General features: G+C 43.4%; 1 protein-coding gene across 3 annotated transcripts in view; it reads left to right on the top strand.

Annotated features, from left to right (window-relative positions):
- Nucleotides 1-25303, top strand: part of LOC147028892 (partitioning defective 3 homolog) — a 336652-nt gene that overhangs the window by 170110 nt on the left and 141239 nt on the right. For all 3 annotated transcript variants that reach the window (XM_085879726.1, XM_085879725.1, XM_085879727.1), the window contains one exon: nucleotides 6981-7106. In XM_085879726.1, coding sequence (XP_085735852.1) covers nucleotides 6981-7106 — 126 coding nt within the window. The remainder of the gene's footprint in view (nucleotides 1-6980; nucleotides 7107-25303) is intronic.

Genomic DNA, 25303 nt, shown 5'->3' on the forward strand with positions numbered 1-25303 from the left:
CTAGACAGGATTCGGGTTTCATCCGCTACTCCACAACCCCCAAACCCATCCAGGCACAGCCAAGGGAGCCTTACAGAAAAATTTCTGCAAGAATTCACTTCTCCTTAGACAGATAGATAACAAAAAGAGAGGAATAGAGATGTGGAAGATAAAAGAGAAGGAAAATCAAGAATTAGAATGAATAAAGAGAATTGTGAATATTTTTTTTTTTAGAAAGAAATGTGAAAGGAACAAGGAACAAGGAACAAAGGAGTCGGGAAGAACCTGGACAGATAGATTTCAGTACTTACTCCCTGGGTTCAAACTGGATTCATAACAAAATTATTAATTTGTCTTTTCCATATTCTCCTAATAAAGTTTTGTTGAAAAGTTATGGACAAAACCTCGAATGGTTAGAAAAAAAGAAAAAGTTCTGGCCTGGACAGACATGCAACGTACGTGCACGCGCAGAAGCGACTGCAAAGCCCCGTCTCCCACTGCTTGGGGGGGTAGGGGGGGCATGCTAATGAAAGGGACATAAACAGAAACGCACTTTACACTTTCACCATTAGACCCACGATCGTGCAAATTGCAAAGTCCAGAAGAAATGAAGTTGTCGTACAAATTATGGCTTTTAAATGTGTCGGTTAAAGCGATTTCAATTCTCGGTACAATGCACAAAATCTAATGGCGAGTTGCGATGTGCTTGCTCCACAATTTCAGTTGCACGCAGTACAATGTAGTTGATGTAAAATTGATGGGCCCATCCCTTTGCTGTGAATGGGGACCTTGGTCTGTGGTCAATGATTTGGTACTCATGGGTGCTTGTTGGTGCTGTGTGTGGGATTGTGGTGAAATCGGTTGTTTCTGTGAAGCGAGTGATCGTTCAGATTAACAGACCATTTGATAACAAGTGTTTGTCGAAGTGTTAAACCATTCATTGCTAAACCCTGTAACCCAGGCCTGTAGTCCAGTCGAGCCGAACCGAAGGAGAACCCCGTGAGTTTGTGGGATTGGTGAAACGCACAGCTCTATGCTGATATATATATATATATATATATATATATATATATATATATATATATATATATATATATATATATATATATATATATATATACACACACACACACACACACACACATACAGTGGGGAGAACAAGTATTTGATACACTGTCGATTTTGCAGGTTTTCCCACTTACAAAGCACGTAGAGGTCTGTAATTTTTATCACAGGTACACTTCAACTGTGAAAGACGGAATCTAAAACAAAAATCCTGAAAACCACATTGTATGATTTTTAAATAATTAATTTGTATTTTATTGCATGAAATAAGTATTTGATACATCAGAAAACAGAACTTAATATTTGGTACAGAAACCTTTGTTTGCAATTACAGAGATCAGATGTTTCCTGTAGTTCTTAACCAGGTTTGCACAGACTGCAGCAGGGATTTTAGCCCACTCCTCCATACAGATCTTCTCCAGATCCTTCAGGTTTTGGGGCTGTCGCTGGACAACACAGACTTTCAGCTCCCTCCAAAGATTTTCTATTGGGTTCAGGTCTGGAGACTGGCTCGACCACTCCACGACCTTGAGATGCTTCTTACGGAACCACTCCTTATTTGCCCTGGCTGTGTGTTTCGGGTCGTTGTCATGCTGGAAGACCCAGCCACGCCCCATCTTCAATGCTCTTGTTGAGGGAAGGAGGTTGTTGGCCAAGATCTCGCGATACATGGCTCCATCCATCCTCCCCTCAATACGGTGCAGTCGTCCTGTCCCCTTTGCAGAAAAGCATCCCCAAAGGATGATGTTTCCGCCTCCATGCTTCACGGTTGGGATGGTGTTCTTGGGGTTGTACTCATCCTTCTTCTTCCTCCAAACACGGCGAGTGGAGCTTAAACCAAAAAGCTCTATTTTGGTCTCATCAGACCACATGACCTTCTCCCATTCCTCCTCTGGATCATCCAGATGATCATTGGCAAACTTCAGACGGGCCTGGACATGCGCTGGTTTGAGCAGAGGGACCTTGTGTGCGCTGCAGCATTTTAATCCATGACGGCGTAGTGTGTTACTGATGGTTTTCTTTGATACTGTGGTCCCAGCTCTCTTCAGGTCATTGACCAGGTCCTGCCATGTAGTTCTGGGCTGATCCCTCACCTCTCATGATCATTGAGGCTCCACGAGGTGAGATCTTGCATGCAGCTCCAGACTGAGGGAGATTGACTGTTATCTTGAACTTCTTCCATTTTCTAATAATTGCGCCAACAGTTGTTGCCTTCTCGCGAAGCTGCTTGCCTATTGTCCTGTAGCCCATCCCAGCCTTGTGCAAGTCTACAATTTTGTCCCTGATGTCCTTAGACAGCTCTCTGGTCTTGCCCATTGTCGAGAGGTTGGAGTCTGATTGATTGAGTGTGGACAGCTGTCTTTTATACAGATAACGAGTTCAAACTGGTGCAGTTAATACAGGTAATTCAAACAGGTGCAGTTAATACAGGTAATTAGTGGAGAATGGGAGGGCTTCTTAAAGACAAAACTAACAGGTCTGTGAGAGCCGGAATTCTTACTGGTTGGGAGGTGATCAAATACTTATTTCATGCAATAAAATGCAAATTAATTATTTAAAAATCATACAATGTGGTTTTCAGGATTTTTGTTTTCGATTCCGTCTTTCACAGTTGAAGTGTACCTATGATAAAAATTACAGACCTCTACGTGCTTTGTAAGTGGGAAAACCTGAAAAATCGGCAGTGTATCAAATACTTGTTCTCCCCACTGTATATATATATATATATATATATATATATATATATATATATATATATATATATATATATCTATTTATATATATATATATATATATATATATATATATATATATATATATATATATATATATATATACATACATACATACATACATACATACATACATACATACATACACACACACACACACACACACACACACACACACACACACACACACACACACACACACACACACACACACACACACACACACACACACACACACACACACACACACACACACACACACACACACACACACACACACACGCACGATATGTAATTGATGGATTCTGGGCTTTCACTGGTTTATAAAAACCAAATAAAGTGACAAATCGCACGTCGAGGAGGGAATTGGCAGAATGTTAAGTTTCACACAATCGTGGCCATTGTTGATGGTAATGTTTATTGCAGAAAATATAACTGATGTCCTTCTGCCTTCGTTGGATATTTAATGAGTAAAAAAAAAATGTAAATGAGAGGAGTGGAATTCGAGGCAATCAAGAGGTTTAATGAGAGAGGGTAATCTAGGGATTTGAAATGTGAGAGGGGTGGGTGGGATGTGGGGATGTGGCGGGGGGAGGCGGGGGTAGGTCTGGTGAGGCACGTAAAGTTTGCTGAAGATGGGGAATGTGTGGAAGGATTGGAGGGAGTGTGTGCAGAGGGTTTGTTAGAGATTGGAAATGGGGGGGAAGGGTTTGGAAGGTTTGCTGGACATGGGGAATGGTAAGAGGGATTTGAGGGAGGGGATGTTTAAGCTTTCCTTGAAATGAGGTATGAGGTAGAAGGTGTGCTGCAAAGGGATTTGCGCTATGGTGCATGGAGAGTTTGCTCAAGATGAAAAATGGGTGGAGGGGATTGGGAAAGGGAGTTGCGGGAGGTGGTATGGAGACCTTGTGGATCCAAGGATACACAAGGAACCTTGCCATAGGAGGAGGCCTTTCGGCCCATTATTTCTGCGCTGCACCAACCCCAGTATAATCACCCATCCACACACAAGCCAATCTCCTGATACGTGGAGGTGTGGATTGGAGTAGATTTTGTGGATATGAGGGGAAGCAGTGTGGAAGATTGGCTCGAGATGGGGAATGCGATAGATTGAAGTGGTTAAGATGGTGCTACGTTCCAATGACGAACAGCAGCACACTGCATTTTCTACTTGAATTTTTTTGTATATTTTTATTTCACTCAGCAACAACATGATTCTAAAAGATAAATCTTCCCACTTGTGTTTTTAATTGGCAGTGTAGCTGTATTTTAAAACCACAGAATACGAACAAAGCTCGGGCCGTGCCCCTGCATGCCTCACTGTGCATCTTCCATCCGATAACTGCTTGAAATAATTTTTACAACGTCCTCATTGTGCCATCTCAACAACCTGCCTGTGTCCGTATGCAAAGCCCATGAGATGTTCGAGTGATCCTGCAGACACCGTGCCCTGATCCCATAACCTGGCAGAGGCAGCTGTGTCATGGGCACTGGCTCCGTGTAACCGTGCTCAATTTGGCCACGTAACCTGATATTGCTCGAAACGCACAGATTTGGGTATTGGAGATGCTGGGGTGAGGGCTGCCTGGAGGTTGAGGAAGAGGGGAAGCGATGTCGGGCGAGTGACAGCTGGTGTGGTTGTGATGGTTTTGGAATAATTGGTGGCTCGATGTTGGGGGAGGAATTGCCTTTCTCTGAAATGATTCCTTTGTTTTTGAAATCCATGCATCTCGTTCGTCCCTGTACAGGCAATAACTTTTTGAGTGACTTGCAAAGGCCTTTTGTTGTGAACACAGAAAATATCGAGACAAAGAGAGAAAAAAGAAAAAGGACAATGCAAAAATGTTTCTGGAGAACACAATCTGATTTCTTTGAAAGATATGTTCATTACCTCTGCCATCGGAGATGGACGGAGAGTATGTTTTCATCCCTATCTGTCTGTCTGAGAGCAGGATATCTTAAAAAAGTTATCCATTGATTCAGATGAAATTTGGTGGACAGGTTGGGTGTTTGACAAGGACGAATTGATTCGATTTTGGTGAAGATGCGGATGCATATCCGGCCTATCGGTGGGGTACAAAATGTCAACCATTCAGCCTGGCGGAGGTCTGCGCTCTACCGAGTGCTGGTCTCATTGAATATGAAATTGACTCTCCATTAAAACCACAATGAAGATCTCTATAATATGGTCTGTATGTGCTGTGCTGGAAAGAAGCTGTTAAATGTTTATGGGTCACTTATGATGGTACAAGTCGTGCTCGTCAGAAATGTGTTTTCATCAAGATGTAGTTTTGGAAAGACAAATCCCTCCAGAAGAGATTATTCAATCCAGCTGAGCAGCTCGTCCATTGATGCTCCAAATCGAATGCCGATTGCTCGGATGAGGGGTTCTCCACAGATGTTCTCATCGGTCATTGTTCAGTTTACTGTGGCCTGCAAAAGTATTCATCCCCGACCAATAACGCCACATTCAGATAAATTACGAATGACGCAGAAACATTTTTTTCCAAATGAACTTTTTTATTTATAACTGCAGAGATCAAACCAAGCACTGTTATATTTGAAGGAGGCTACATGTGAGGAATACCAACTAAAAACATTCACAAATTAAAACTCACTGGTTGCAAAAGTATTCAGCCCCTTAGGTGGTCAGGACTTGGTGGAAGCACCTTTTTCAGCAATGACTGCTCTGAGTCTTTTTGTGTCTCGATCAGATTTTCACAGTTAGAAGGTGAAATCTTTTCCCATTCTTCACGTGAAAATTTCTCTAGTTCTGCCAAGTTTGATGGTGATCGTCGATGGACTGCAATCTTCAAATGTTACTATAAATGTTCAATTGCATTATAGTGAGGACTTTGACTGAGCCACTCAAGAACGAGCCACTCCAATGTGGCTTCAGCGTTTTGCTTCGGATCGTTGTCCCGCTGAAGTGTGAATCTCCGACCCAGTTTCAGATTCATTGCTGACTCGAGCAGATTTTCATCAAGGATTCTCCTGTACTTTGTATCGTCCATTGTCCCTCTATCCTGACCAACTTGCCAGTCCCTGCTGATGAAAAGCAGCCCCATAACATGATGCTGCCACCACCATGCTTGACAGTTGGCATGGTGTTGGCTGGGTTATGTGTCGTGTTAGGCTTGCGCCAGACGTACCGCATTGAATTTAGACCAAAAAGTTAAATTTTTGTCTCGTCTGACCACCAAACTTTTCTCCACATCCCTGTAATATCATTAAAATGCTTTTTCACAAACTCCTTCCAAGCTGTTATATCTGTCTTTTTTCAGTAACGGCTTCTTTCTTGCCACCTCTCCATCGAGGGCAGCTTTGTGAAGGGAACGCGATATTGTTTATTGATGAACACTGACTCCCATCTCGGACATAGAGCCTTGCAGATCTTTCAGTCATTGCTAGATTTACAGTGACATCCCGAACCAGTGTCCTGTTTGCTCGGCTCCTGAGTTTTGATGGGCGACCTGATCTGGGTAGAGTCTGGGTGGTATGATGCATCTTCCACTTCTTAATGATGGATTTTACCGTACTCAAAGGGATAATGAGTGACTTTGAAATCTCCTTATAACCCTCTCCTGAACGGTACTTCTGTACCACTTTATGTCTGACTTCTTTGGAAAGTTCCTTGGTCTTCATGTTTACTTTGTTGGTTGACCACCTGAGTTGCACCTTAAAACTCCTTCAGGTAAGTGGGGTTAGCTTAATTTTTAAGTTAATCCACTGATTACATGCAGGTGAAACCCATTCCACTTATTTTGTAACCTTTCAAACAAATAATTTGCTGCTGAAGTGATTTTGGGTTAATTCGACAAATAATTTGAACACTTAATCAACAGAGAATCGTCTCATTTCTCTGTTCATCTAAGTTATTCACATTTTATCTTCACGTTTGATCTTTTGTTTTTATCACTTTGGAGTTGTTTGTGAATACTGTACATTTTAAATTTGATTTGCAAACATCAAGAAATATCTCAGGTAGCATCAAAATGTGAAAACGTTGGACGTGGTGAATACTTTTGCAGGTCACTTAATCACAATGAATGCTGACGTGGGTTTTTTTTTTCTTGCTTATGCTCCGATCAGAAATCTTAATTTATATCATGGATTTAATGATTGCTGAGGTGGGGGGGGGTGGGGTTTGGAGGGGGAAGGAACAATCAGAGATTTAACAACAGTTTGCTATCTGTTGTGCAGGTTAATGGTTTGCAGGTCGATGGCTTGAGCCAGGAGCAGGTCGCCTCCTTGCTGCGGGGTGTCCCTCCCAATGGCTCTGTGGACCTATTGGTCTCTCGCCAAGAAGAACTACCCCCACAAGAACAGGTCAGTAAAATGGACCTTCACCCTGTTAAGATAATGGTGGGTTTTGCACTGCAGATGGGTGAAGGTGTATGTTGCAGAGAGGACCAAGATATGAGCATATAGTACGAGGAGATGTAGTGGTGGTAGTGCAGGTGAGATGCAATGGGATGAGGTATGATGGGTAAGAAATGGAACCAAATTAATTGGTTTGAAGAGAAATGCACAAAGGAAATTTTGGATTTGAGACTCTAGGGGGGAGGAAGGTGGTGCACAGATGGGATTAAGAATCAGGTGCACAGACGTGACCAAATTTGTGGTTGGGGAGAAGAAAGGGCTGTATATGTGTGATAGTGGATAGAGGAAAATAGAAAGAGGTGAAACATAGTGGGGACAGAGAAGTTGTGAATGTAGGTGAAGGGAATGTTGAATGTGCAGCAACAAATATCCATGCGATGGGAAATCGCATGATGTTTTTTTTTCAATTTTACTTTGAATCAGATCACGTGCAACATGCAACATGCAGACATGTACACAAACCACACATACACATGCAAACACCATACATACATACATACATGCGCGCGCACACACACACACACACACACACACACACACACACACACACACACACACACACACACACACACACACACACACACACACACACCACACATGCATACCACACACATTCACATACCACATTCACACACCACATGCACATCACCACATATACCCACACATTGAAGCACCACAAATACACACTGGGCAGAAGCAGCGAAGCACATGATTGAGAAGTCGCAGTAGACCAAGCAGATTTCAGAAGGTACTCCGATGCAATTCGTACACCAGGGAAGCAAGCGCCTGTATATCGTTCTCAGTTATGCAACTGGAAAAACATGTTTTAATTGAACTCACAGTGCCATAGGAGTCGAGAATAGATGAACAGCATGAATACAAGACAAATAAATAAGTGTGCTGACCTCGTTCAAGAATTGAAAAAGCGCGACAAGACAGCGGTAACTTGTTCTGCTTTTCCTTTTCCTTGCTTGCTTTGTGTATCCTCTCCAAAATGCAGAGAGACTTCTGCATTCACACACGTACACACACGCACACATACACACCGACACATACACACATATACACACATATGGGGGTCAGGCCAGGGTCAGGTATGGGAGCATGTGCCAGAACAGCACGTCGCTGCGTCCACTTTCCGCCGGTACACCAGGGGCCTCCGTCTGGCCTTCTCCCAGGCAGATGCCAGGCCCATCCCCATCTCCCTGAGATGATGGCCAACCTGCTACAACCACGAGGCACGTGGTCGGCCCATCGGCCTCCTCCACTCACGAGACTCCCTCGCTGAGAGAATCTGGTGAGCAGGATCAGCGTCAGGAAAACGAGCCACATGTCCATACAGCCACAACTGACGCTCACAGACCATGCAGGTAACAAATCTCATCCGAGTCTCTCTCAGCAACCGCTCGTTGGACACAAAATCTGACCAGCGATAGCCAAGGATTCTCCGAAGACACCTGGTACAAAAGGAATTAAGTCTCCATCTCAGATCCTTGGTCAGAGTCCAGTCTCGCATCCATAGAGCAAGACTGAAAGCACCAAGGACCTGAAGACTCGGACTTTCGTCCTCCCGCACAGGTACCGGCAGCGCCACACCCCATGATCCAGTGAATCCATGACTCTCCAGGCCTGACCCAGACGTCTGTTGACCTCTGACTCGCAGCCAGCAGAGACATGAATATCACTGCCAAGGTAAGTGAATCTCTCCACGACCACAACATCCTCACGACAAACAGACACAGACAGGACAGCAGCATCCAAGATGTCATTGAAAGCCTGGATCTTAGTTTTGACCCAAGAAACCTGCAATCCCAGCAGCTCCGACTCCTCATTCAGCACCTCGAGGGCCCCCAAAAGGATATCTAAAGTCTCCGCAAAGATGACTGCATCATCTGCGAAATCAAGGTCCAAGATCTTGACATTCCCAAACGATGCACCGCAGCTTGATCTTTCCGACATCCTCCCTAAAATCCAGTCCATACAAGTGCTGAAAAGTGTGGGGGCCAGAACACACCGCTGACGAACTCCAGTAACAACTGGAAATAAGTCAGAGATGGGACCACCACACTTCACAGCACTCTCAGTACCAGAGTAGAGTTCAGACATCAGATCGATCAGTTTTGGTGGCACCCCACGAAGACCAAGAATCCTCCAGAGGACATCCTGATTCACTGAATCGAACGCTTTACAGAGATCACCATAGGCTGCAAGCAGCCCCTGCCGAAACTCTCGTCTGCGTTCGGTGAGGACACGAAGAGCAAGGATACGGTCAATCGTTGACCTCTTTGGTGTAAAGCCTGACTGCTGTGGACGCTGGTGCTCAAGCAGATGGTGGCGAACCCTCTCAAGACTTATCCGAGCAAAGACCTTGCCCGGCACTGAGAGCAGCGTCACCCCTCGGTTGTTGTTGCAGTCTTGGCGATCACCCTTCCCTTTCCAGAGAGGGACAACAAGACCCCTCTTCCAATCAGTTGGGATGATGCCTGTGTTCCAGGCAGAGCACAAAACTGCATGCAACGACACGAGTGCAGCATTTCCACCAGCCTTGAGAAGTTCAGCATGGATGCCACAGATCCCTGGAGCTTTTCCCTGTTTCAACCGGTTCACCGCAGCCTGTGTTTCCACAAGCGAAGGTGGACCACAACTGATTGGAGGGTCAGCAACAGTGATTGTAACACCATTGACGTCCAACTCGACAGCTGGTGGATCAGCCTGGTACAACCGCTCAAAGTAACCGGCCCAGCGGGCCTTCACTTCAGACTCCTCTGTTAAGAACCTAACACTCTCTACTCTAACTGCAGTGCTCCGAGGGATGGGCTTGGATGAACGTAATGCGCGAATTCCCCTGTAAGCCGAACGAAAATCACCTATTCACAGGTGATGCTCTACCCATTCACAGATTCCTCACACATAGGCCTCCTTGTCCACCCTCAGTGCACGTACAGTTTTACGCCTCAACTCTCTGAACAGCTCAGCTATGCCAATCAGCCTGGCTCTGCGACTCTGGTCAATGGTATCCAGTGTCCCTTGAGAGACAAAATTCCTCTTTACCCTGTGGTGAGTTCCAAGACATCCATCGGCAACATCAAGGACGGTGGTCTTGAAGATAATCCATAACTCTTCAGGACCCCCCAAAGCACCCAGACCTCCCAAATGTCCACTCAGCCTGTTCGCAAACTCCTCAGCTACTCTCTCATCTTTGAGCTTGCCAACATCCAGCCGAGGCTGGGATGGTACCATTCTGCAGGATTTAAGTTGCAGCTTTAGAGTTGTAACAACAAGCCGGTGGTCAGTGCAGTCATGCGCCACTTAACGACGGGGTTACGTTCTGAGAAACGCGTCGTTAAGCGACGTGGTCGTTGTGCGAACATCTTTTTTTTTCGTTTTCGTTTTCGAACATCGTACTTACATAAACCTAGACACCTAAGCTATATGGTGTAGCCTATTGCTCCTCGGATACAAACCTGTGCAGCATGTTATTGTACTGAATACTGTCGGCAATTGTAACACACATCCAAGAGAGACGGAAGACACGTTAGTTTTACCTTTGTGAAGTTCATGACGGCCATCGGTGTTGTTAGCGGCAGCTTACAATCTCCTCTCGTATCGATTATAGAAAGATGAATTAATAGCGTTTGGATTTTATAAATACGTAATCATTGCATCAATGTTATCATTTACAAATGAAGAAACGAGCACCTGTCAATTGTGTGATATATTTTCGGAACAGTGCGATTGTTTTAACAACATAAAAAGCTTCACGAAAAAAAATTTGTGTTTTAATTTCGACTGTAACAACAACGATTTATTCGTGGAATTCTTCAATTCAAAGGTAATTTACTTGCTCGGAGGTAAACGTGGAAACATTGGTTCAGTTTGAAAGCCGATTTCCTTGAATCCTGATTTAGCATTACCCTGCTTTTTTGGGGATGACATTTTATGGACCTCAACGATCGCATTATAACAGGGCCACACTGTCGTTTATTATCATTATGAGGTATTATGTACTGTACACTGTACATAACTGTATGTGCTATTTTTATACGACTGGCAGCGCTACGTCGGCGAAATCACTCGGCGATAGGAATTTTTCAGCTACATTTTTTTTTTTCAGAGCGGGCAGATCCCACGTATATGTGATCCGTCGTTGCCCGGAACGTCGTTAAGCGGCGCATGACTGTATTGAGGAACTGAGCACTCCGGTAGACCCTGCAGTTCTGGATCATCCTCTAGCGACCATCAACGAGGACATGGTCAATCTCCTTTGCCACACCGCCAGCGTTGGAATACCAAGTCCAGCGATGAGCTTGTGGATGCTGAAACCATGAACCGGCCACCCTAAGTCCATGACTTCTTGCAAAGTCAAGGAACTTAGTGCTATTCTGGTTCATAGTTCCTGACCAACACACACCTCATAACCATCCCTATCAGTTCCAGTCGATGCATTGAAATCCCCCAAGACGAGAAGTGTATCTCGTCTGGGGCACTGATCAACCACAGACTCGAGCGTGGCGTAGAATGTGTCCTTCACTGTGAGGTCACTCGCCTTAGTCGGAGCATAGACAGAGACCAGGGAAATGACACCCAAGGAGTGACGAATCCTTTGTATCATAATACACTCGTTGACCGGTGTTACCTCAATTATCATTGGGGTCAGCTTATTGGACACAGCTACAGCAACTCCTTGAGTATGGTAACTATCAGAACGACCAGACCAATAGTAGGTGTAACCACCCACCATTATCTCTCCGCAATCCAGTCTCCGAACCTCAGAGAGTGCTGCAATACCGATGTCCAAACGCTTGAGCTCAGATGATAACAGAGACAGGTGATCATCCTCTCTTAGGGATTGGACATTCCAGGCACCCACCCGAAGGGACCGCCTCAGGTTAACCCAAGGAGACCGCCGTCTGGTGGACGACACCTCAGCACCACTCCGACACACTCTCCCGCAATCTGACCCAGCGAGGTTACCCCGTGGTTTCCCTCCTTTCATCAAAGATTGTGGGTCCCGAAGGCTTTGCCCCAATTCCGTCATCCGGCGAGCTGCCCTGCGAAGGGAAGCTGCACAGGAGTACTCACAATGAGTGGGTTTTCAGATTTTTTGCGTTTGTGTGTTTTGCGGAATGAAGCGTTTTACGGTGGCCGGAGTGCAAATCCTGCCACCAACCTCCTAATAAAAAAGTAACCCAACTGCAGGAGGACGTCCGGAGACACAGTTGGGCACTAGATATGGATGGCCGTTGGCTCACAAGGAGCTCCTCCGCCCTTTGACAGGTTTTGTTTTTAATCCTGCTGGGTGTCCATATCCAAACACCCTCCTCACCAGAAAACCTGGTGGGGGAGACGGTTTCGTCGCCGACAACCCGACCATGGACATGGTTAGTACAGGTTTACATGATACCTGTAGCAGGTCACAGATCTGACCTGACCTGACAGTTAGGACCTGACGGTAACATATGAGGTCCATCTAAAAAGTAACGGGACTGACTTCACAGAAATTTTATTCCAAAAAATATATCGAAATAACAGCTTGTCCCCTTCAAAATAGTTTCCCTCCAGTCTCACACACTTGTCCATCATCTTCTTCCACCCTTCGATGCACGCCTGGAAGGCTTTTTCTGGAATCCTCCGGAGCTCCATCGTCACGGCCCTTTTGATGGCCTCCACATCAGGAAATCAGGTCCCCTTGATCACCCCCTTAAGCTTGGGGAAAAGGGTAAAATCACAAGGGCCCAACTCTGGTGAGTGTGGGGGTTGCTCCAGAGTTGGCACGTTCCTCTCCGCCAGAAACTATCAGATGCTCAGGGCATTGTGAGCAGGGGCGTTGTCATGGAGCACCCTGGCGTTGTTCTCCCACAGATCCCTCCTCTTGTCCCAGACTGATCTCATGAGGTGCTGGAGGATCTCCTTGTACACGTATTGATTCACTGTTTGACTCTGTGGTGGAAAATCGAAGTGGACGATGCCCTTGATGACAAAAAACGCAATGAGCATCATCTTGACCTTCAACTTCGACATCCTTACTTTCTTTGGTCTTGGTGATGCCGGACATTTCCACTGACGACTCTGTCGTTTGGTCTCGGGATCGTATTCAAATATCCACGATTCATCGTCAGTGATGACTCTCCCGAGCAGGTCTGGATCATCCTCGAGGCGCTCCATAATGTCTTGACAGACAGGGACTCTTTACTGTTTTTGGTCCTCGGACAACAGCTTGGGGACCATCTTTGCACACACCTTGCGCATTTCGAGATTTTCAGTGATGATGCTCCAGACAGTGTCCTTGTTGATGGAAAGTTCCTCAGCAATCATCCGTACCATAAGTCGACGATCTGCTTGCACCATCTGCTTCACACGCTCGATGTTGTCCGCCGTTCTGCTCGTTGAAGGTCTTCCAGACCGTGGATCGTCTTCAACCTCCTCCCGTCCCCCTTTGAACCTCTTGTGCCATTCAAATGCACGTGTACGTGACGTCGTTTCTTCCCCGTTGACTTGCTGCAGCATTGCGAAAAATTTGAAAGGTGTTTTTCCAAGCTTGGCAAGAAACTTTAGATTGGCTCTCTGCTCACGACTCATAGCGTGATGACTCAGACTAGACAGCGTGTAAAGCACGACCTGTAAAAAATCACACAATGAGTGCAGTCAACCATCACCAATCATATATATATATATATATATATATATATATATATATATATATATATATATATATATATATATATATATATATATATATATATATATATATATATATTGCTGGAATGTTGTGAAAGACTGTAATGCAACCAGTTCATTCAAGTTGTGTTAGTGGAGAACACAGCAGGCTCAGTCCCGTTACTTTTTAGACGGACCTCGTGTGTATATATATATATATATATATATATATATATATATATATATATATATATATATATATATATATATATATATATATATATATATATATTCTCTATTATAATACCAAGCTTGCACACTAAAAACTTGGCTCGCCGTCACACGATCTCTATGAAATTGCTGTGGCACTTCGTGGACATGCCGACAATGTTTGGGAAGTCTTGGCGTTCTATAGTACCACTTGCATTTTGCCCAATGCGTATTTTTGTCATTCCCCTTGTACGGTCTGTCGTCTGCTTCCAGCTATGTTGTACTGCTATCCCGTGCATGTGCACGGGTATTGCTAGTATATATATATATATATATATATATATATATATATATATATATATATATATATATATATATATATATACATAAATACATATATATATATATATATACATACATACATATACATACATACATACATACATACATACATACATACATACATACATGCATACATACATATATATATATATATATATATATATATATATATATATATATATATACATACATACATACATACATACATACATACATACACATGCATCCATCTATCCCAAACATACATACATGCATACATACATACATACATACATACATGCATACATACATACATACATACACATGCATCCATCTATCCCATACATACATATTTCTACATATATATCTATATACGAGGTGTGTTCAAAAAGTATACAACCTTAATTTTTCGTGTGTAAACAAATGAAGCGAGGGAGGCATGGTTTGGTGCACATATGTCGGCGATCGTAATTCATATGCGTGAATATTTTCACGCCTTCAGATGCTGTTAGTCGCCGACAGACCGCCTATGAGTGAGGAAGTGTAAGTGAGCGCCGTCGGATTTTCGTTTTTGACAAAATGACGGAAAAACTTGAACAACGCTACTGCATCAAATTTTGTGTCAACCTTGGCGATTCCCAAGTGCAAATGATCCGCAAGATTCAACAGGCCTTCGGGAACGAAGCAATGGGCACCACACAGGTAAAAGAGTGGTACAACCGCTTCAAAGATGGTCGCACATCAGTGGAAAGTGAAGCACATTCTGGTAGGCCCTCAACATCCCAAAATGAGATCGTCATTGATCAAGTGAGGACCCTGCTGATGCAGGATCGTTGAATCACGATCAGAGAACTTGCAGACGAGGCGGACGTCAGCATTGGATCCGTTCATTCCATTGTGACTGAGGATTTGGGCTTAAGGAGAATCTCAGCGAAGTTTGTGCCAAAGCTGCTAACGATCGAGCAGAAGCAAACTCCATTTGGAGATCGCACAGGACATGCTGGAGACTGTGAACAGCGATTCCAACTTCTTCAACACAGTGATCACTGGTGATGAGACCTGGGTTTATGGGTACACCCAGAAACCAAGTTCCAGTCATCACAATGGAAGCATCCAACATCCCCGAGGCCAAAAAAAAGCAAGGCAGGTCCGCAGCAATGTCAAAGTCATGCTGACCGTCTTATTTGACTCCAGTGGCATGGTTCATCACGAGTACGCACCACACGGCACAACCATCACCAAAGAGTACTACCAAGAGGTACTGCGTCATCTTCGTGACGCTGTGCGACGCAAACGGCCGGACCTGTGGGCAGCGGTCAATTGGCAGCTCCATCACGATAACGCACCCGCCCATTCTTCGCATTTGATACAAAGTTTCCTAGCCAAACACAACACACCTGTGCTTCGTCAGGCTCCCTTCTCTCCCGACATGGCTCTGTGTGACTTCTGGCTTTTCCGCAAGCTGAAAATGCCCCTGAAAGGGACCAGATTTCAGTTCAGAGAAGACATAATGCGGAATGCGTCAGACCAGCTGCATGCCATCCCAAAAGAGGCATTCCAGCGCTGCTTCCTGCAGTGGCAGAACTGTTGGGAGAAGTGTGTGGCAGCCCAAGGGGACTACTTTGAAGGAGATTAGTGTAAGTTTGTTGTATCTGGATACGAGTATTTTTTATGAACAAAGGTCGAATCCTTTTTGAACACACCTCGTATATACTGAAACGCAAAAGAAACTTACCACTTGTTTGAAATGTAATAAAATTGTAACAGTTAAAAATAAAACAAACCAACAATTGCTAATTGAAGCATTGGCATTTTATTGATGACATGTCAAGTTTTTGACCAAGATACACCATCTCATAAGTTTGTTCTACAGTACAGAACAGCACAGAGTGCAATGTCAGTCCTCTTTCAATAGCGTGTGTGGCCACCATTGTTTTGGATACAGGCAGTGCATCGTCGGCGCATACTGCCTACCAGTCTTTGGATGGATTGCTGCTGGATTCTGTCCCTCTCAGTCCTCAATGTCTGAAGCCATCTGACGAAGGACCATCTGCCTGTCCTGCCTTGCAGTGGTGACTCTTGGCTTCCCTGATCGAGGTCTGTCACCTGCAGAGTTGTGGAGGGTGTCTCTGTCCACTAGGGCTGATATTGTCTGCTGTGAACAGCCAAGGCGACGTGCCACCTCACGGTAGCTCAATCCGCCTTGCAGTATGCCCAAGGCACACTGCCGTTGATCCCTTGACAATCGTGGCATGTTGATTGAAATGCCCATTTTGCACTAGCCTTTTTAAAGCCAATATCAAGACATCACGTGCAGCACATTAAAATCATCCCGTACCCCTTGGCTAATCACTGACAGTCAAAACGACTGTTCAACAGCTGTGCTATGAAGTGACCATTGAAGATTCAAGTGACCATCCATGACCGTTTTGTCTGACAGTGAGGACACTATTGTCCACAAATAAGTTCACACATTTACTACACGCAGTGTTATTGTTGATATTTGAAGCTTTGAAAGGTGGTAAGTTTCTTTTGCATTTCAGTGTATATATATATATATATATATATATATATATATATATATATATATATATATATATATATATATATATATATATATATATATATATATTACATCCAATCCCATCCCATACATACATACATACATACATACATATACATCCTTATGTACATACATACATACATGCATATACATACATACATACACATACATACATACATACATACATCCTTATATACACACATACATACATACATGCACATACATACATACATACACATACATCCTTATATATACACACACACATACATACATACATACATACATACATCCTTATATACATACATATATACAAATACATATATATATATACATGCATATATATACACACATATATACAAATACATACATACATACAAATATACAGATACATGCACATACATACACACGTCCAAAATCGGTAACGTGTTCGACGATTCCAGCTCGGTGGTAAACTTCAGCGCCAGATGGAGAGTATTGAGCCATGCCTGGAAATTGTTACATGCCGTCCGAGACTCAAACAAAGTAAAAATGTCATCAACAAACCGTTAGTATACGATGGGGGAATAGACCTGCCGAAGATTCACAAGGAGAATACTATTCCTCTAAGACCAATACTGTCCATGATGCGATCAGCACAACATGAACCTGCCAAGTGGTTGGGAGAGGAACTGCAACCAGTATTGGATTCACTTTCTCATTTCGTGGTTAAGGATTCCTTCACATTTGCAGAATCAATTGGAGCTAAAACACCGACAAGTGAGGACAACATCATGGCATCCTCTGATATTAAAACCTTGTGCACATTTGCTGTATCACACCGATCTGGAACAACTGATGATCTCAGAGCACGTCTTCGTGGAATTCATGAACACAGAAACAAGGGAGGTGGAATTCAGTTTTAACAACAGGATGTATGTTCAAACGGACGGTGTGGCCATGGGTTCTCCATAAGGCCCAGTTCTTGCAAATATATTTGTAGGCTATCATGAAATGCAGAAACTGACTGGTCGGCAAGGGGTTGATTCCCCCAACATATACTATCGGAATGTTGATGACATTTTTGCTTTGTTTGAGTCTCGGACGGCATGTGACAATTTCCAGGCTTGACTCAACACTCTCCATCCAGCGCTGAAGTTTACCACGCAGCTGGAATCCTCAAACACGTTACCGTTTTTGGACGTGTTGGTTGATCGATCCAACCTTGGTTTCACAACATCCGTCTACCGGAAGCCGATTTTCACAGGGCAGTATACTCGGTGGGACTCCTCCAGCTCCACGAGAAACAAAATTGCCTTGATCAATATCCTGGTTAACAGAGCACAGAGGATTTGTTCACCTTGTAATCTTCCTGCTGAAATTGACAAAATCATGAATATGCTCAGTGAGAATGGTTATCCTGAGCATATAGTTCAGAGATACGTGCACAAGTTTCTAAACACGACAAAAGATCGGAAGATTGGTCCGGACAAATGTCCAGTCTATATGAGGATGCCCTGGAAAGGACAATAATCATGAAGGTTTAAAGTACAAATCAAACGTATTGTGTCCAACACGTTTCTGGCTGTGCAACCCCAAGTAATCTTTACCTCTCACCGTTTGCTGACGTCAGTCAACAAGGATGTGCTACCCACCTCACAAACCAGCAATGTTATTTGTGAGTTTAAGTGCCGATGTGAAGCTCGTTACGTTGGCCGCACAACACGAAGATTGGCTGATCGGATCAAACAACACGTCCCCTTGGCGATTCGAAGAAAGATGGTGAGGGTGAGAACACAACCAGTGCGAGCATGTAGAAATATCCAGTAACCACTAACCACTGTACCTGCTTCATCTGCCATTACACAGCACCAGGTTGCCAACCCTATCTGTACAGATCAGTACAATGCAGATATGTTCGGGATATTGAGCCGAGGTCGGAGCTCGTTTCATTTACGTATGTTGGAAGCAACTTTCATCCTTACCACCGATCCAATTACCACTTGTGAATATTATTCTCCTTGTGAATTATGTCGTCAAAAGGAATTTGTACGATCTCTGTGTCTCTTTCAGCATGGAAAGTTCAAGGGAAGTACGGTAACAAATGGTGAATGGACCTTTGGGGAAACCCATCCCCCCTCTCTCAAGGATGTGGTTGCAAACGTCAATCATCGACGAACTCTGCTCCAGCCAATGGGAGCTTGAGGTGAAGATGATGAGCCGACCAATGGGCGTTCGGATTAACCATGACGTCATTACGGTTGAACCAATCAGCGTCTACCTTATTGAGACTCGCGTATAAAGCACGTGCCTTCACTTCCTCCTTCACGTGCTGCGATTTTTACCCTGAAGAGTGCAGCACGAAAAGCTTCATTCACTGTTATGTCGGGTTTGTTTGTATCTATATTAAAGTTCTGTTGATATATATATATATATATATATATATATATATATATATATATATATATATATATATATGTACACCTAATGTTGGATCCCACTGTTTGTGGGGGATACGTTCCTGAAAAATGCCGCGAATGTGCGGGCTTTGTTTTAAAATCACTACTGTTATAATTTTGTTTTTTCGATAAAATATGATCTGAGGTCTCGGCTCGTGGAGGAGTGATTACGTCGAGCAAATCAGGACACAACATAACAAAAGGAACAACAGGAGAAAGGGGAAACAACAACAGCGGGGCAGAGGGAGAATGTAGTCGACGACGGACAAACAAGGGATGCAGGTAATGATGAGGAGTAAGGGAGAACGCAAAGGGTGGACAATGTGGATACGTGAGCAAAATTGTGTTTGACAAGTTTATGATTTCGTGAAGGTCTGAGGAGAGGGAAGTGGCTGCTGCCTGTCTGTCAGAAGGATGAGAGTTGTCATGGCAGAGAGTGGAGTCATCAACAAAGATATAAAGAGGATTTTTTTTTCTGAAAGTCAGTGAGATCATGGATGAAGATTAAGAAGAAGTTGCGGCCTTCAATATGGCCTTGAGTACTCCTGACAGGGAGAGGAGTAGAAGGGGTTCTGTTGAGAACCACATGTTATCTACGAGAGTGGAGGAAGTAAGTCATCCAAGAGTGGAGTTGGCCTTGGATTTCAAAGACAGACAGTTTGGAGAGCAAGGCAGGATGCCAGACTGTATCAAAAGCTCGAGATATGTCCAGATAGACGGCCCTGATCTCACGTCTGATATTGAGGGCCTCCACCATTGTTGGGAGAGTAAAAACAGAATGTCCAAGGTGGAGTGACCAGGTCTGAATCCGATTTGATGATCTGAGATGAGGCTGTCATTGAAAAGTAACGATTTTATGTCAACTGTGTTGATGTATTCCATGACCTAACTGATTATTTGGAAGTGCCGTAAGCTAATTTGGCCGTAGTTGAGATCCGTTTTTGCACCTTTTTAATGTAATACTGTGATGTTGGCTGATTTCCAGTTTCCCAGGTGGATATCGGAGACCAGTCCTGAAGTGTTAAAATAAACAAAAAAATAATAATGATAATAAGCATGAATATGTGAAGCACAAATGTTGAAGGAGGTCACACTTTATGACACATGAATACACCGAGTCTGCGAATAGCTGAATCCCGAATAACGGGATCCGACGGGGACACACACACACACACACACACACACACACACACACACACACACACACACACACACACACACACACACACACACACACACACACACACACACACACACACACACACACACACACACACACACACACACACACACACACACACACACACACACACACACACACACACACACAACCTGTTCTGCTTTTCCTTTTCCTCCTTTTCTTTGTGTGCCCTCTCCAAAATGCAAAAGCTCACAAATTTGACCAAACCAATGAGTAATCTTTTAAATCACATTATTTGTCGGGAACGTTTTGTAGCGGATGACGGGGATTAAAGGACAGACAATTCCTCGTTGCTCATATCCCTCTTGTTCGTCTGCTGTCAGAGGTGAGATGCTATCGCGAATGGCGGGCCAAGTACTGTGGCACATAATAGCTTTGCTCGCAATAGATTTGTAATTTTGCTTTCATTTTCCAACCTTGTTTAGAAACAAAAGGACATCCAGTTACTGCTGTGCGTTTGATTACTACTAAATGCCTCGTATGGTAAAATCTAACAATAATTGTCGTCAAATGTTGTACCGTTAATAGTTTATCGTTTAAAATTTTTATTTTATTTTAATGAGTTGGGAAAATGGTGCGACAGATGTGCCAATCCGGAATGGGCCGTTTTCGCCACGGGGCCCCGGGAAACATTCCAGACACATGCCACAGTTCAATCCAGAACAAATGTCGGATTATTCTTTCCACTTTTATATGCACACGAACTCCTGAAAGTATGTGGAAACCTTAACTCGTGCTATGGTGGGATTCTTTTTCTTGTTGGTGTAAGTGTGTTCAGCCAAGACGAAGCCATTGATGGACACGTCTTGGCATTCACGAATCAAATATTTGTCCTGTTTCCACAGTCGGCTGCTGACTTCATGGTAAACCTCTTATTTTATTTTATTTTTTCTTCCTTTTAACCACCTTTCATGAGCAGGAATTTTGTTTTTCAGTCATGACATTTGAATGAAGTCGTTACACATTAAGCTACAGAATATTGATTGCAAATTTATATTCCGATTCGACCCAATGATGCCATTTTACAAGGGGATTGCAAGTTCTAATTATGAACAGCCTCAGAAATCTATTCTGCCAAATGTTTCTTTTTATTTTTGCTATGAAATGCACACTGTGTGAGCGATGAGTAACCCTTAGTGAATGAGAAGGAACTTGGACTTGTGGAATTTTTTAGTCACTAACACCACGCATGCTCTCGCCTTGCCGCTGTGAGTTTCCACTTACCCCCCCCTGGATTTTATTTCACCCATCATACCTCCCCCCCCTGCCCCACTCACCCTCTGTTTATGTGATTTTTATTTGAATGTTTCTGTAAGTCTCATGATTTAATAGGTCTTAATTCTCTCTGCTGCTAGTCGTACTGTGAGAGGGGAGCGGGGGATAGGGGTGGCGCGGAGTGGAGCCGGGAGAATGCCAGAACAGGCACCACAGCACGTTTTGTCTTTGTTCGCTTGTTCCTCAATTACATTTTTAAATGTTGCTCTTTTAGAAGCATTGGGTTGAATGGTCAACAACACAAAAAAGGAATATACGTGTCGAGTTAAAAAGAAAACAATTGAGAGCATGAACTCGAACTTGCCTCTTGATTTGTCACATTCATTTATTTGACGTGTCATGGCAATTCCAGATCCCAAAGAGATCTTTGTTTGTTATTATAATGCACGGCCGAGTGATAACACAGCCAAACGAGTGGAATTTCTTCAAGTCCGCACCCATCTGTTGCTCGGGAGGTCTTCATTTGCAATTCGGTGGAAACGAAGAACGCGTTGATATCTTTTGTGTGAGTATACAGTTTGGCTGGTACCCTGCTACCATAGACCCCTGGCAGTACATTAATGAAATGCAGATGTGACACGGGCGCGATGTGACAAATTCAGTGTTCCTTTTTAAATATTTACGTCGTTTTGTAGTATAATCTTCCTTTCTGTAAACTTTCCACTTGCATTGCTGCAACTGAATGTCTTGTTGCAACTGATATTGAATGGTGGTTGAAAGTGCAACTGAAATCGAATGGCTGATAGGGTAGCGTGCTTGCTTTTCCATTATCACGACTTAAAGCTCACACTCATTTTTCACACACATGGCGTTGCACCATCCCGGTTGGTGCCAGATCACACGTTATCGTTCGCAAGGAATAGGTGATTGTGTGCCGGCACTTGGGCCAAAGTCCAAATTCCTCCCGTAGCCTACAGGCGGCACTGCATGAGCAATGTATCCGGGCTCCGAGCATCGATGCCACCAGCGGCCAGGTGCTCTACACGAACGAATGAGGAACAAAATGTCTTTTAAAAACAAATAAAACCCTTTTATTTCATTTCATCGCTTTGCTTGTCACTGATAAACATGTACAAGTTAGCATTCCATGTCTGACGTTGATGCACATCGTACTGGGTCCATTATTCATTTAATCCTTATCCAGGCTCCTCTTAAGGCTTAGACACTGTAGAAAATCTGTTATCCAAAGTGTCATGTTGTTTACGATTCGGCCTCTGTTATTGGCACAGAAAAGCCTCTTAATGGAGTTGTGTTTTCACTCTTTCGCGATTATCTCCTCTCTAAGCGCACGCAGAGGTTGATTTGTTGGTAACACACTGAGCGTGCAATGCACTAAAGAGTTTGCACCATTAAGCACCCAGTTAGCCACGCTCCTTGTGTAGCGGCGTGTGCAGTTTGCCTTGTTACTTATCCAACAGGCATGTTATTTGCCGGTGTACACGTACCGCACACAAATGCAACAGGGTCCGTGAAGTGTGCTCATGCTCCTCTTTAAGGTTACTTATGCCCCATCCACCAAGTTTGATTGGCTCATTTTATGGCAAATCAAGTAATATCTAATTAGCCCACGCTCTCGAATCGAAAGGTGGAGTTAAACGATCGGTCCCGTACGTGCGTATGTGCGTGCCTGCATTTTGTTATTCCCTTTTCTCTGGAACCACTTGTCGGATTGACACAAATTTTTCACCATTGGTGCGACTACTCATGTACAATGCTTTAGTGATACATATGACATCATAGGTCATGTGGTGTGGCAACCATGTTGGAAAAAATTGAAACTTGGCACATGTCAAGTACTCCCCATGGGAAACAAGTGTGATTTTATTTTTTTGATGATGTCATAAGTGGCTTCGTTAGAACATCATAATTGCATACATTAAACGTTTTATCCAATCAGTATGAACATTTTTGAGGGTCATCTATGGCTAAATTGTACTAGTGGGGGGCGGGGGGGGGGTTGATGACATCATCAGTCACATGGTTCGGCAGCTCTTTTTTATGCCTCCACACCAAGGGTGCCGGAGGCATTATGTTTCCGGGTTGTCCGTCCGTCCATCCGTCTGTTTGTCCGTCCGGATTTTCGTTTACGCAATAACTCAAGAAGCAAATTGTAGAATTTCATCAAACTTGGTAAAAAGGTAAAGTAAGACAGGGCAATTAAGTGATTAGATTTTGGGCCAGATGTGATAAAGGTCAAGGGTCAAAGGTCAAGGTCAAACGCTGAAATTTTACTGTTTACACCCTAACTCAAATATTGGACAGAATTTCATCAAACTTGGTACAAAGGTAAAGTTAGACAGGGGAATTAACTGATTCGATTTTGGACCAGATATGATAAAGATGAAGGGTCAAATATGTCAACACTCAAGTGTTTGTGCGGGAGAGCGGAGGCATACCCGTCGACTGCGCGCAGTCGAATTACTCTCGGTTTTTTTTTTTTTACATAAAAACCTTCAAAAATATTCTTCTCCGAAATGGCTGAACAGATCGAGGCGAAACTTTACAGGTATGATCGCCTATCCATGAAGAACAGAAAGTTTTCCACCTATGACATCATAGGTTGCATGGTTTGGCAGCTATAATTTTTTGAAGAATTAACATTTTTAAATCTTCTTCTCCAGAACAGCTTGACAGATCGAGGGGAAACTTCACCCACATATTCCCCAAGCCTTGGGGATACCAGGGTATTCATGAATAATTCATAGGTCACATACTCTGCCAGCCATATTGGTTTGAACAAAAATCTTTTAAAAATCTTTCTCTTGAACCACTTCATCAATCGATGTGAAACATCACAGTTGTGATGTAGTTGTCATGTGGAATATATGTTATAAAATATCAACCTGATCAGACGCATGGTATGACAGCGAGGATTATTTAATATATTGAATCTGGGTTCAGGGATTTAAATTAAACTTGGTACAAGTATGTATAATGATGTAATAATGTGGGCGTACGCATATCTGGCAACATCGTGACATCGAAGAGTGCCTCTCTAGTTTTATGTGATCGGTGCTTTTGTTATGATGTCATAATTGCATACGTAGAACGCTACATCTGATCAGTATGAAAAATGTTGAGCGTCATCTCGGGATAAATTGGTCCACAGAAAAAAATTATGCCATCATCGGTCATGTGGTTTGGCAGCCATATATATATATATATATATATATATATATATATATATATATATATATATATATATATATATATATATATATATATATATTAATACTCCAAAATGGCTGAACAGATCGAGGAGAAACTTTACAGGTATGTCCGACCGCCTATCCATGAGGAACAGAAAGTTCCCCACCTATGATGTTATCGGTCACCATGTTTGTCAGCCATATTGGATTAACACTAAAACATTTAGAAATGTTCTCCAGAACGGCAGGACAGATCAAGGGGAAACTTCACACACATATTCCCCAAGCCACGCGGATACCAAGGTGTTCATGAATAATTGATAGGTCACATG

Source organism: Eptatretus burgeri, chromosome 4, assembly GCF_056783735.1.
Source record: "Eptatretus burgeri isolate ZD-2024b chromosome 4, Ebu_testis_v1, whole genome shotgun sequence".
Lineage (NCBI taxonomy): Eukaryota > Metazoa > Chordata > Myxini > Myxiniformes > Myxinidae > Eptatretus > Eptatretus burgeri.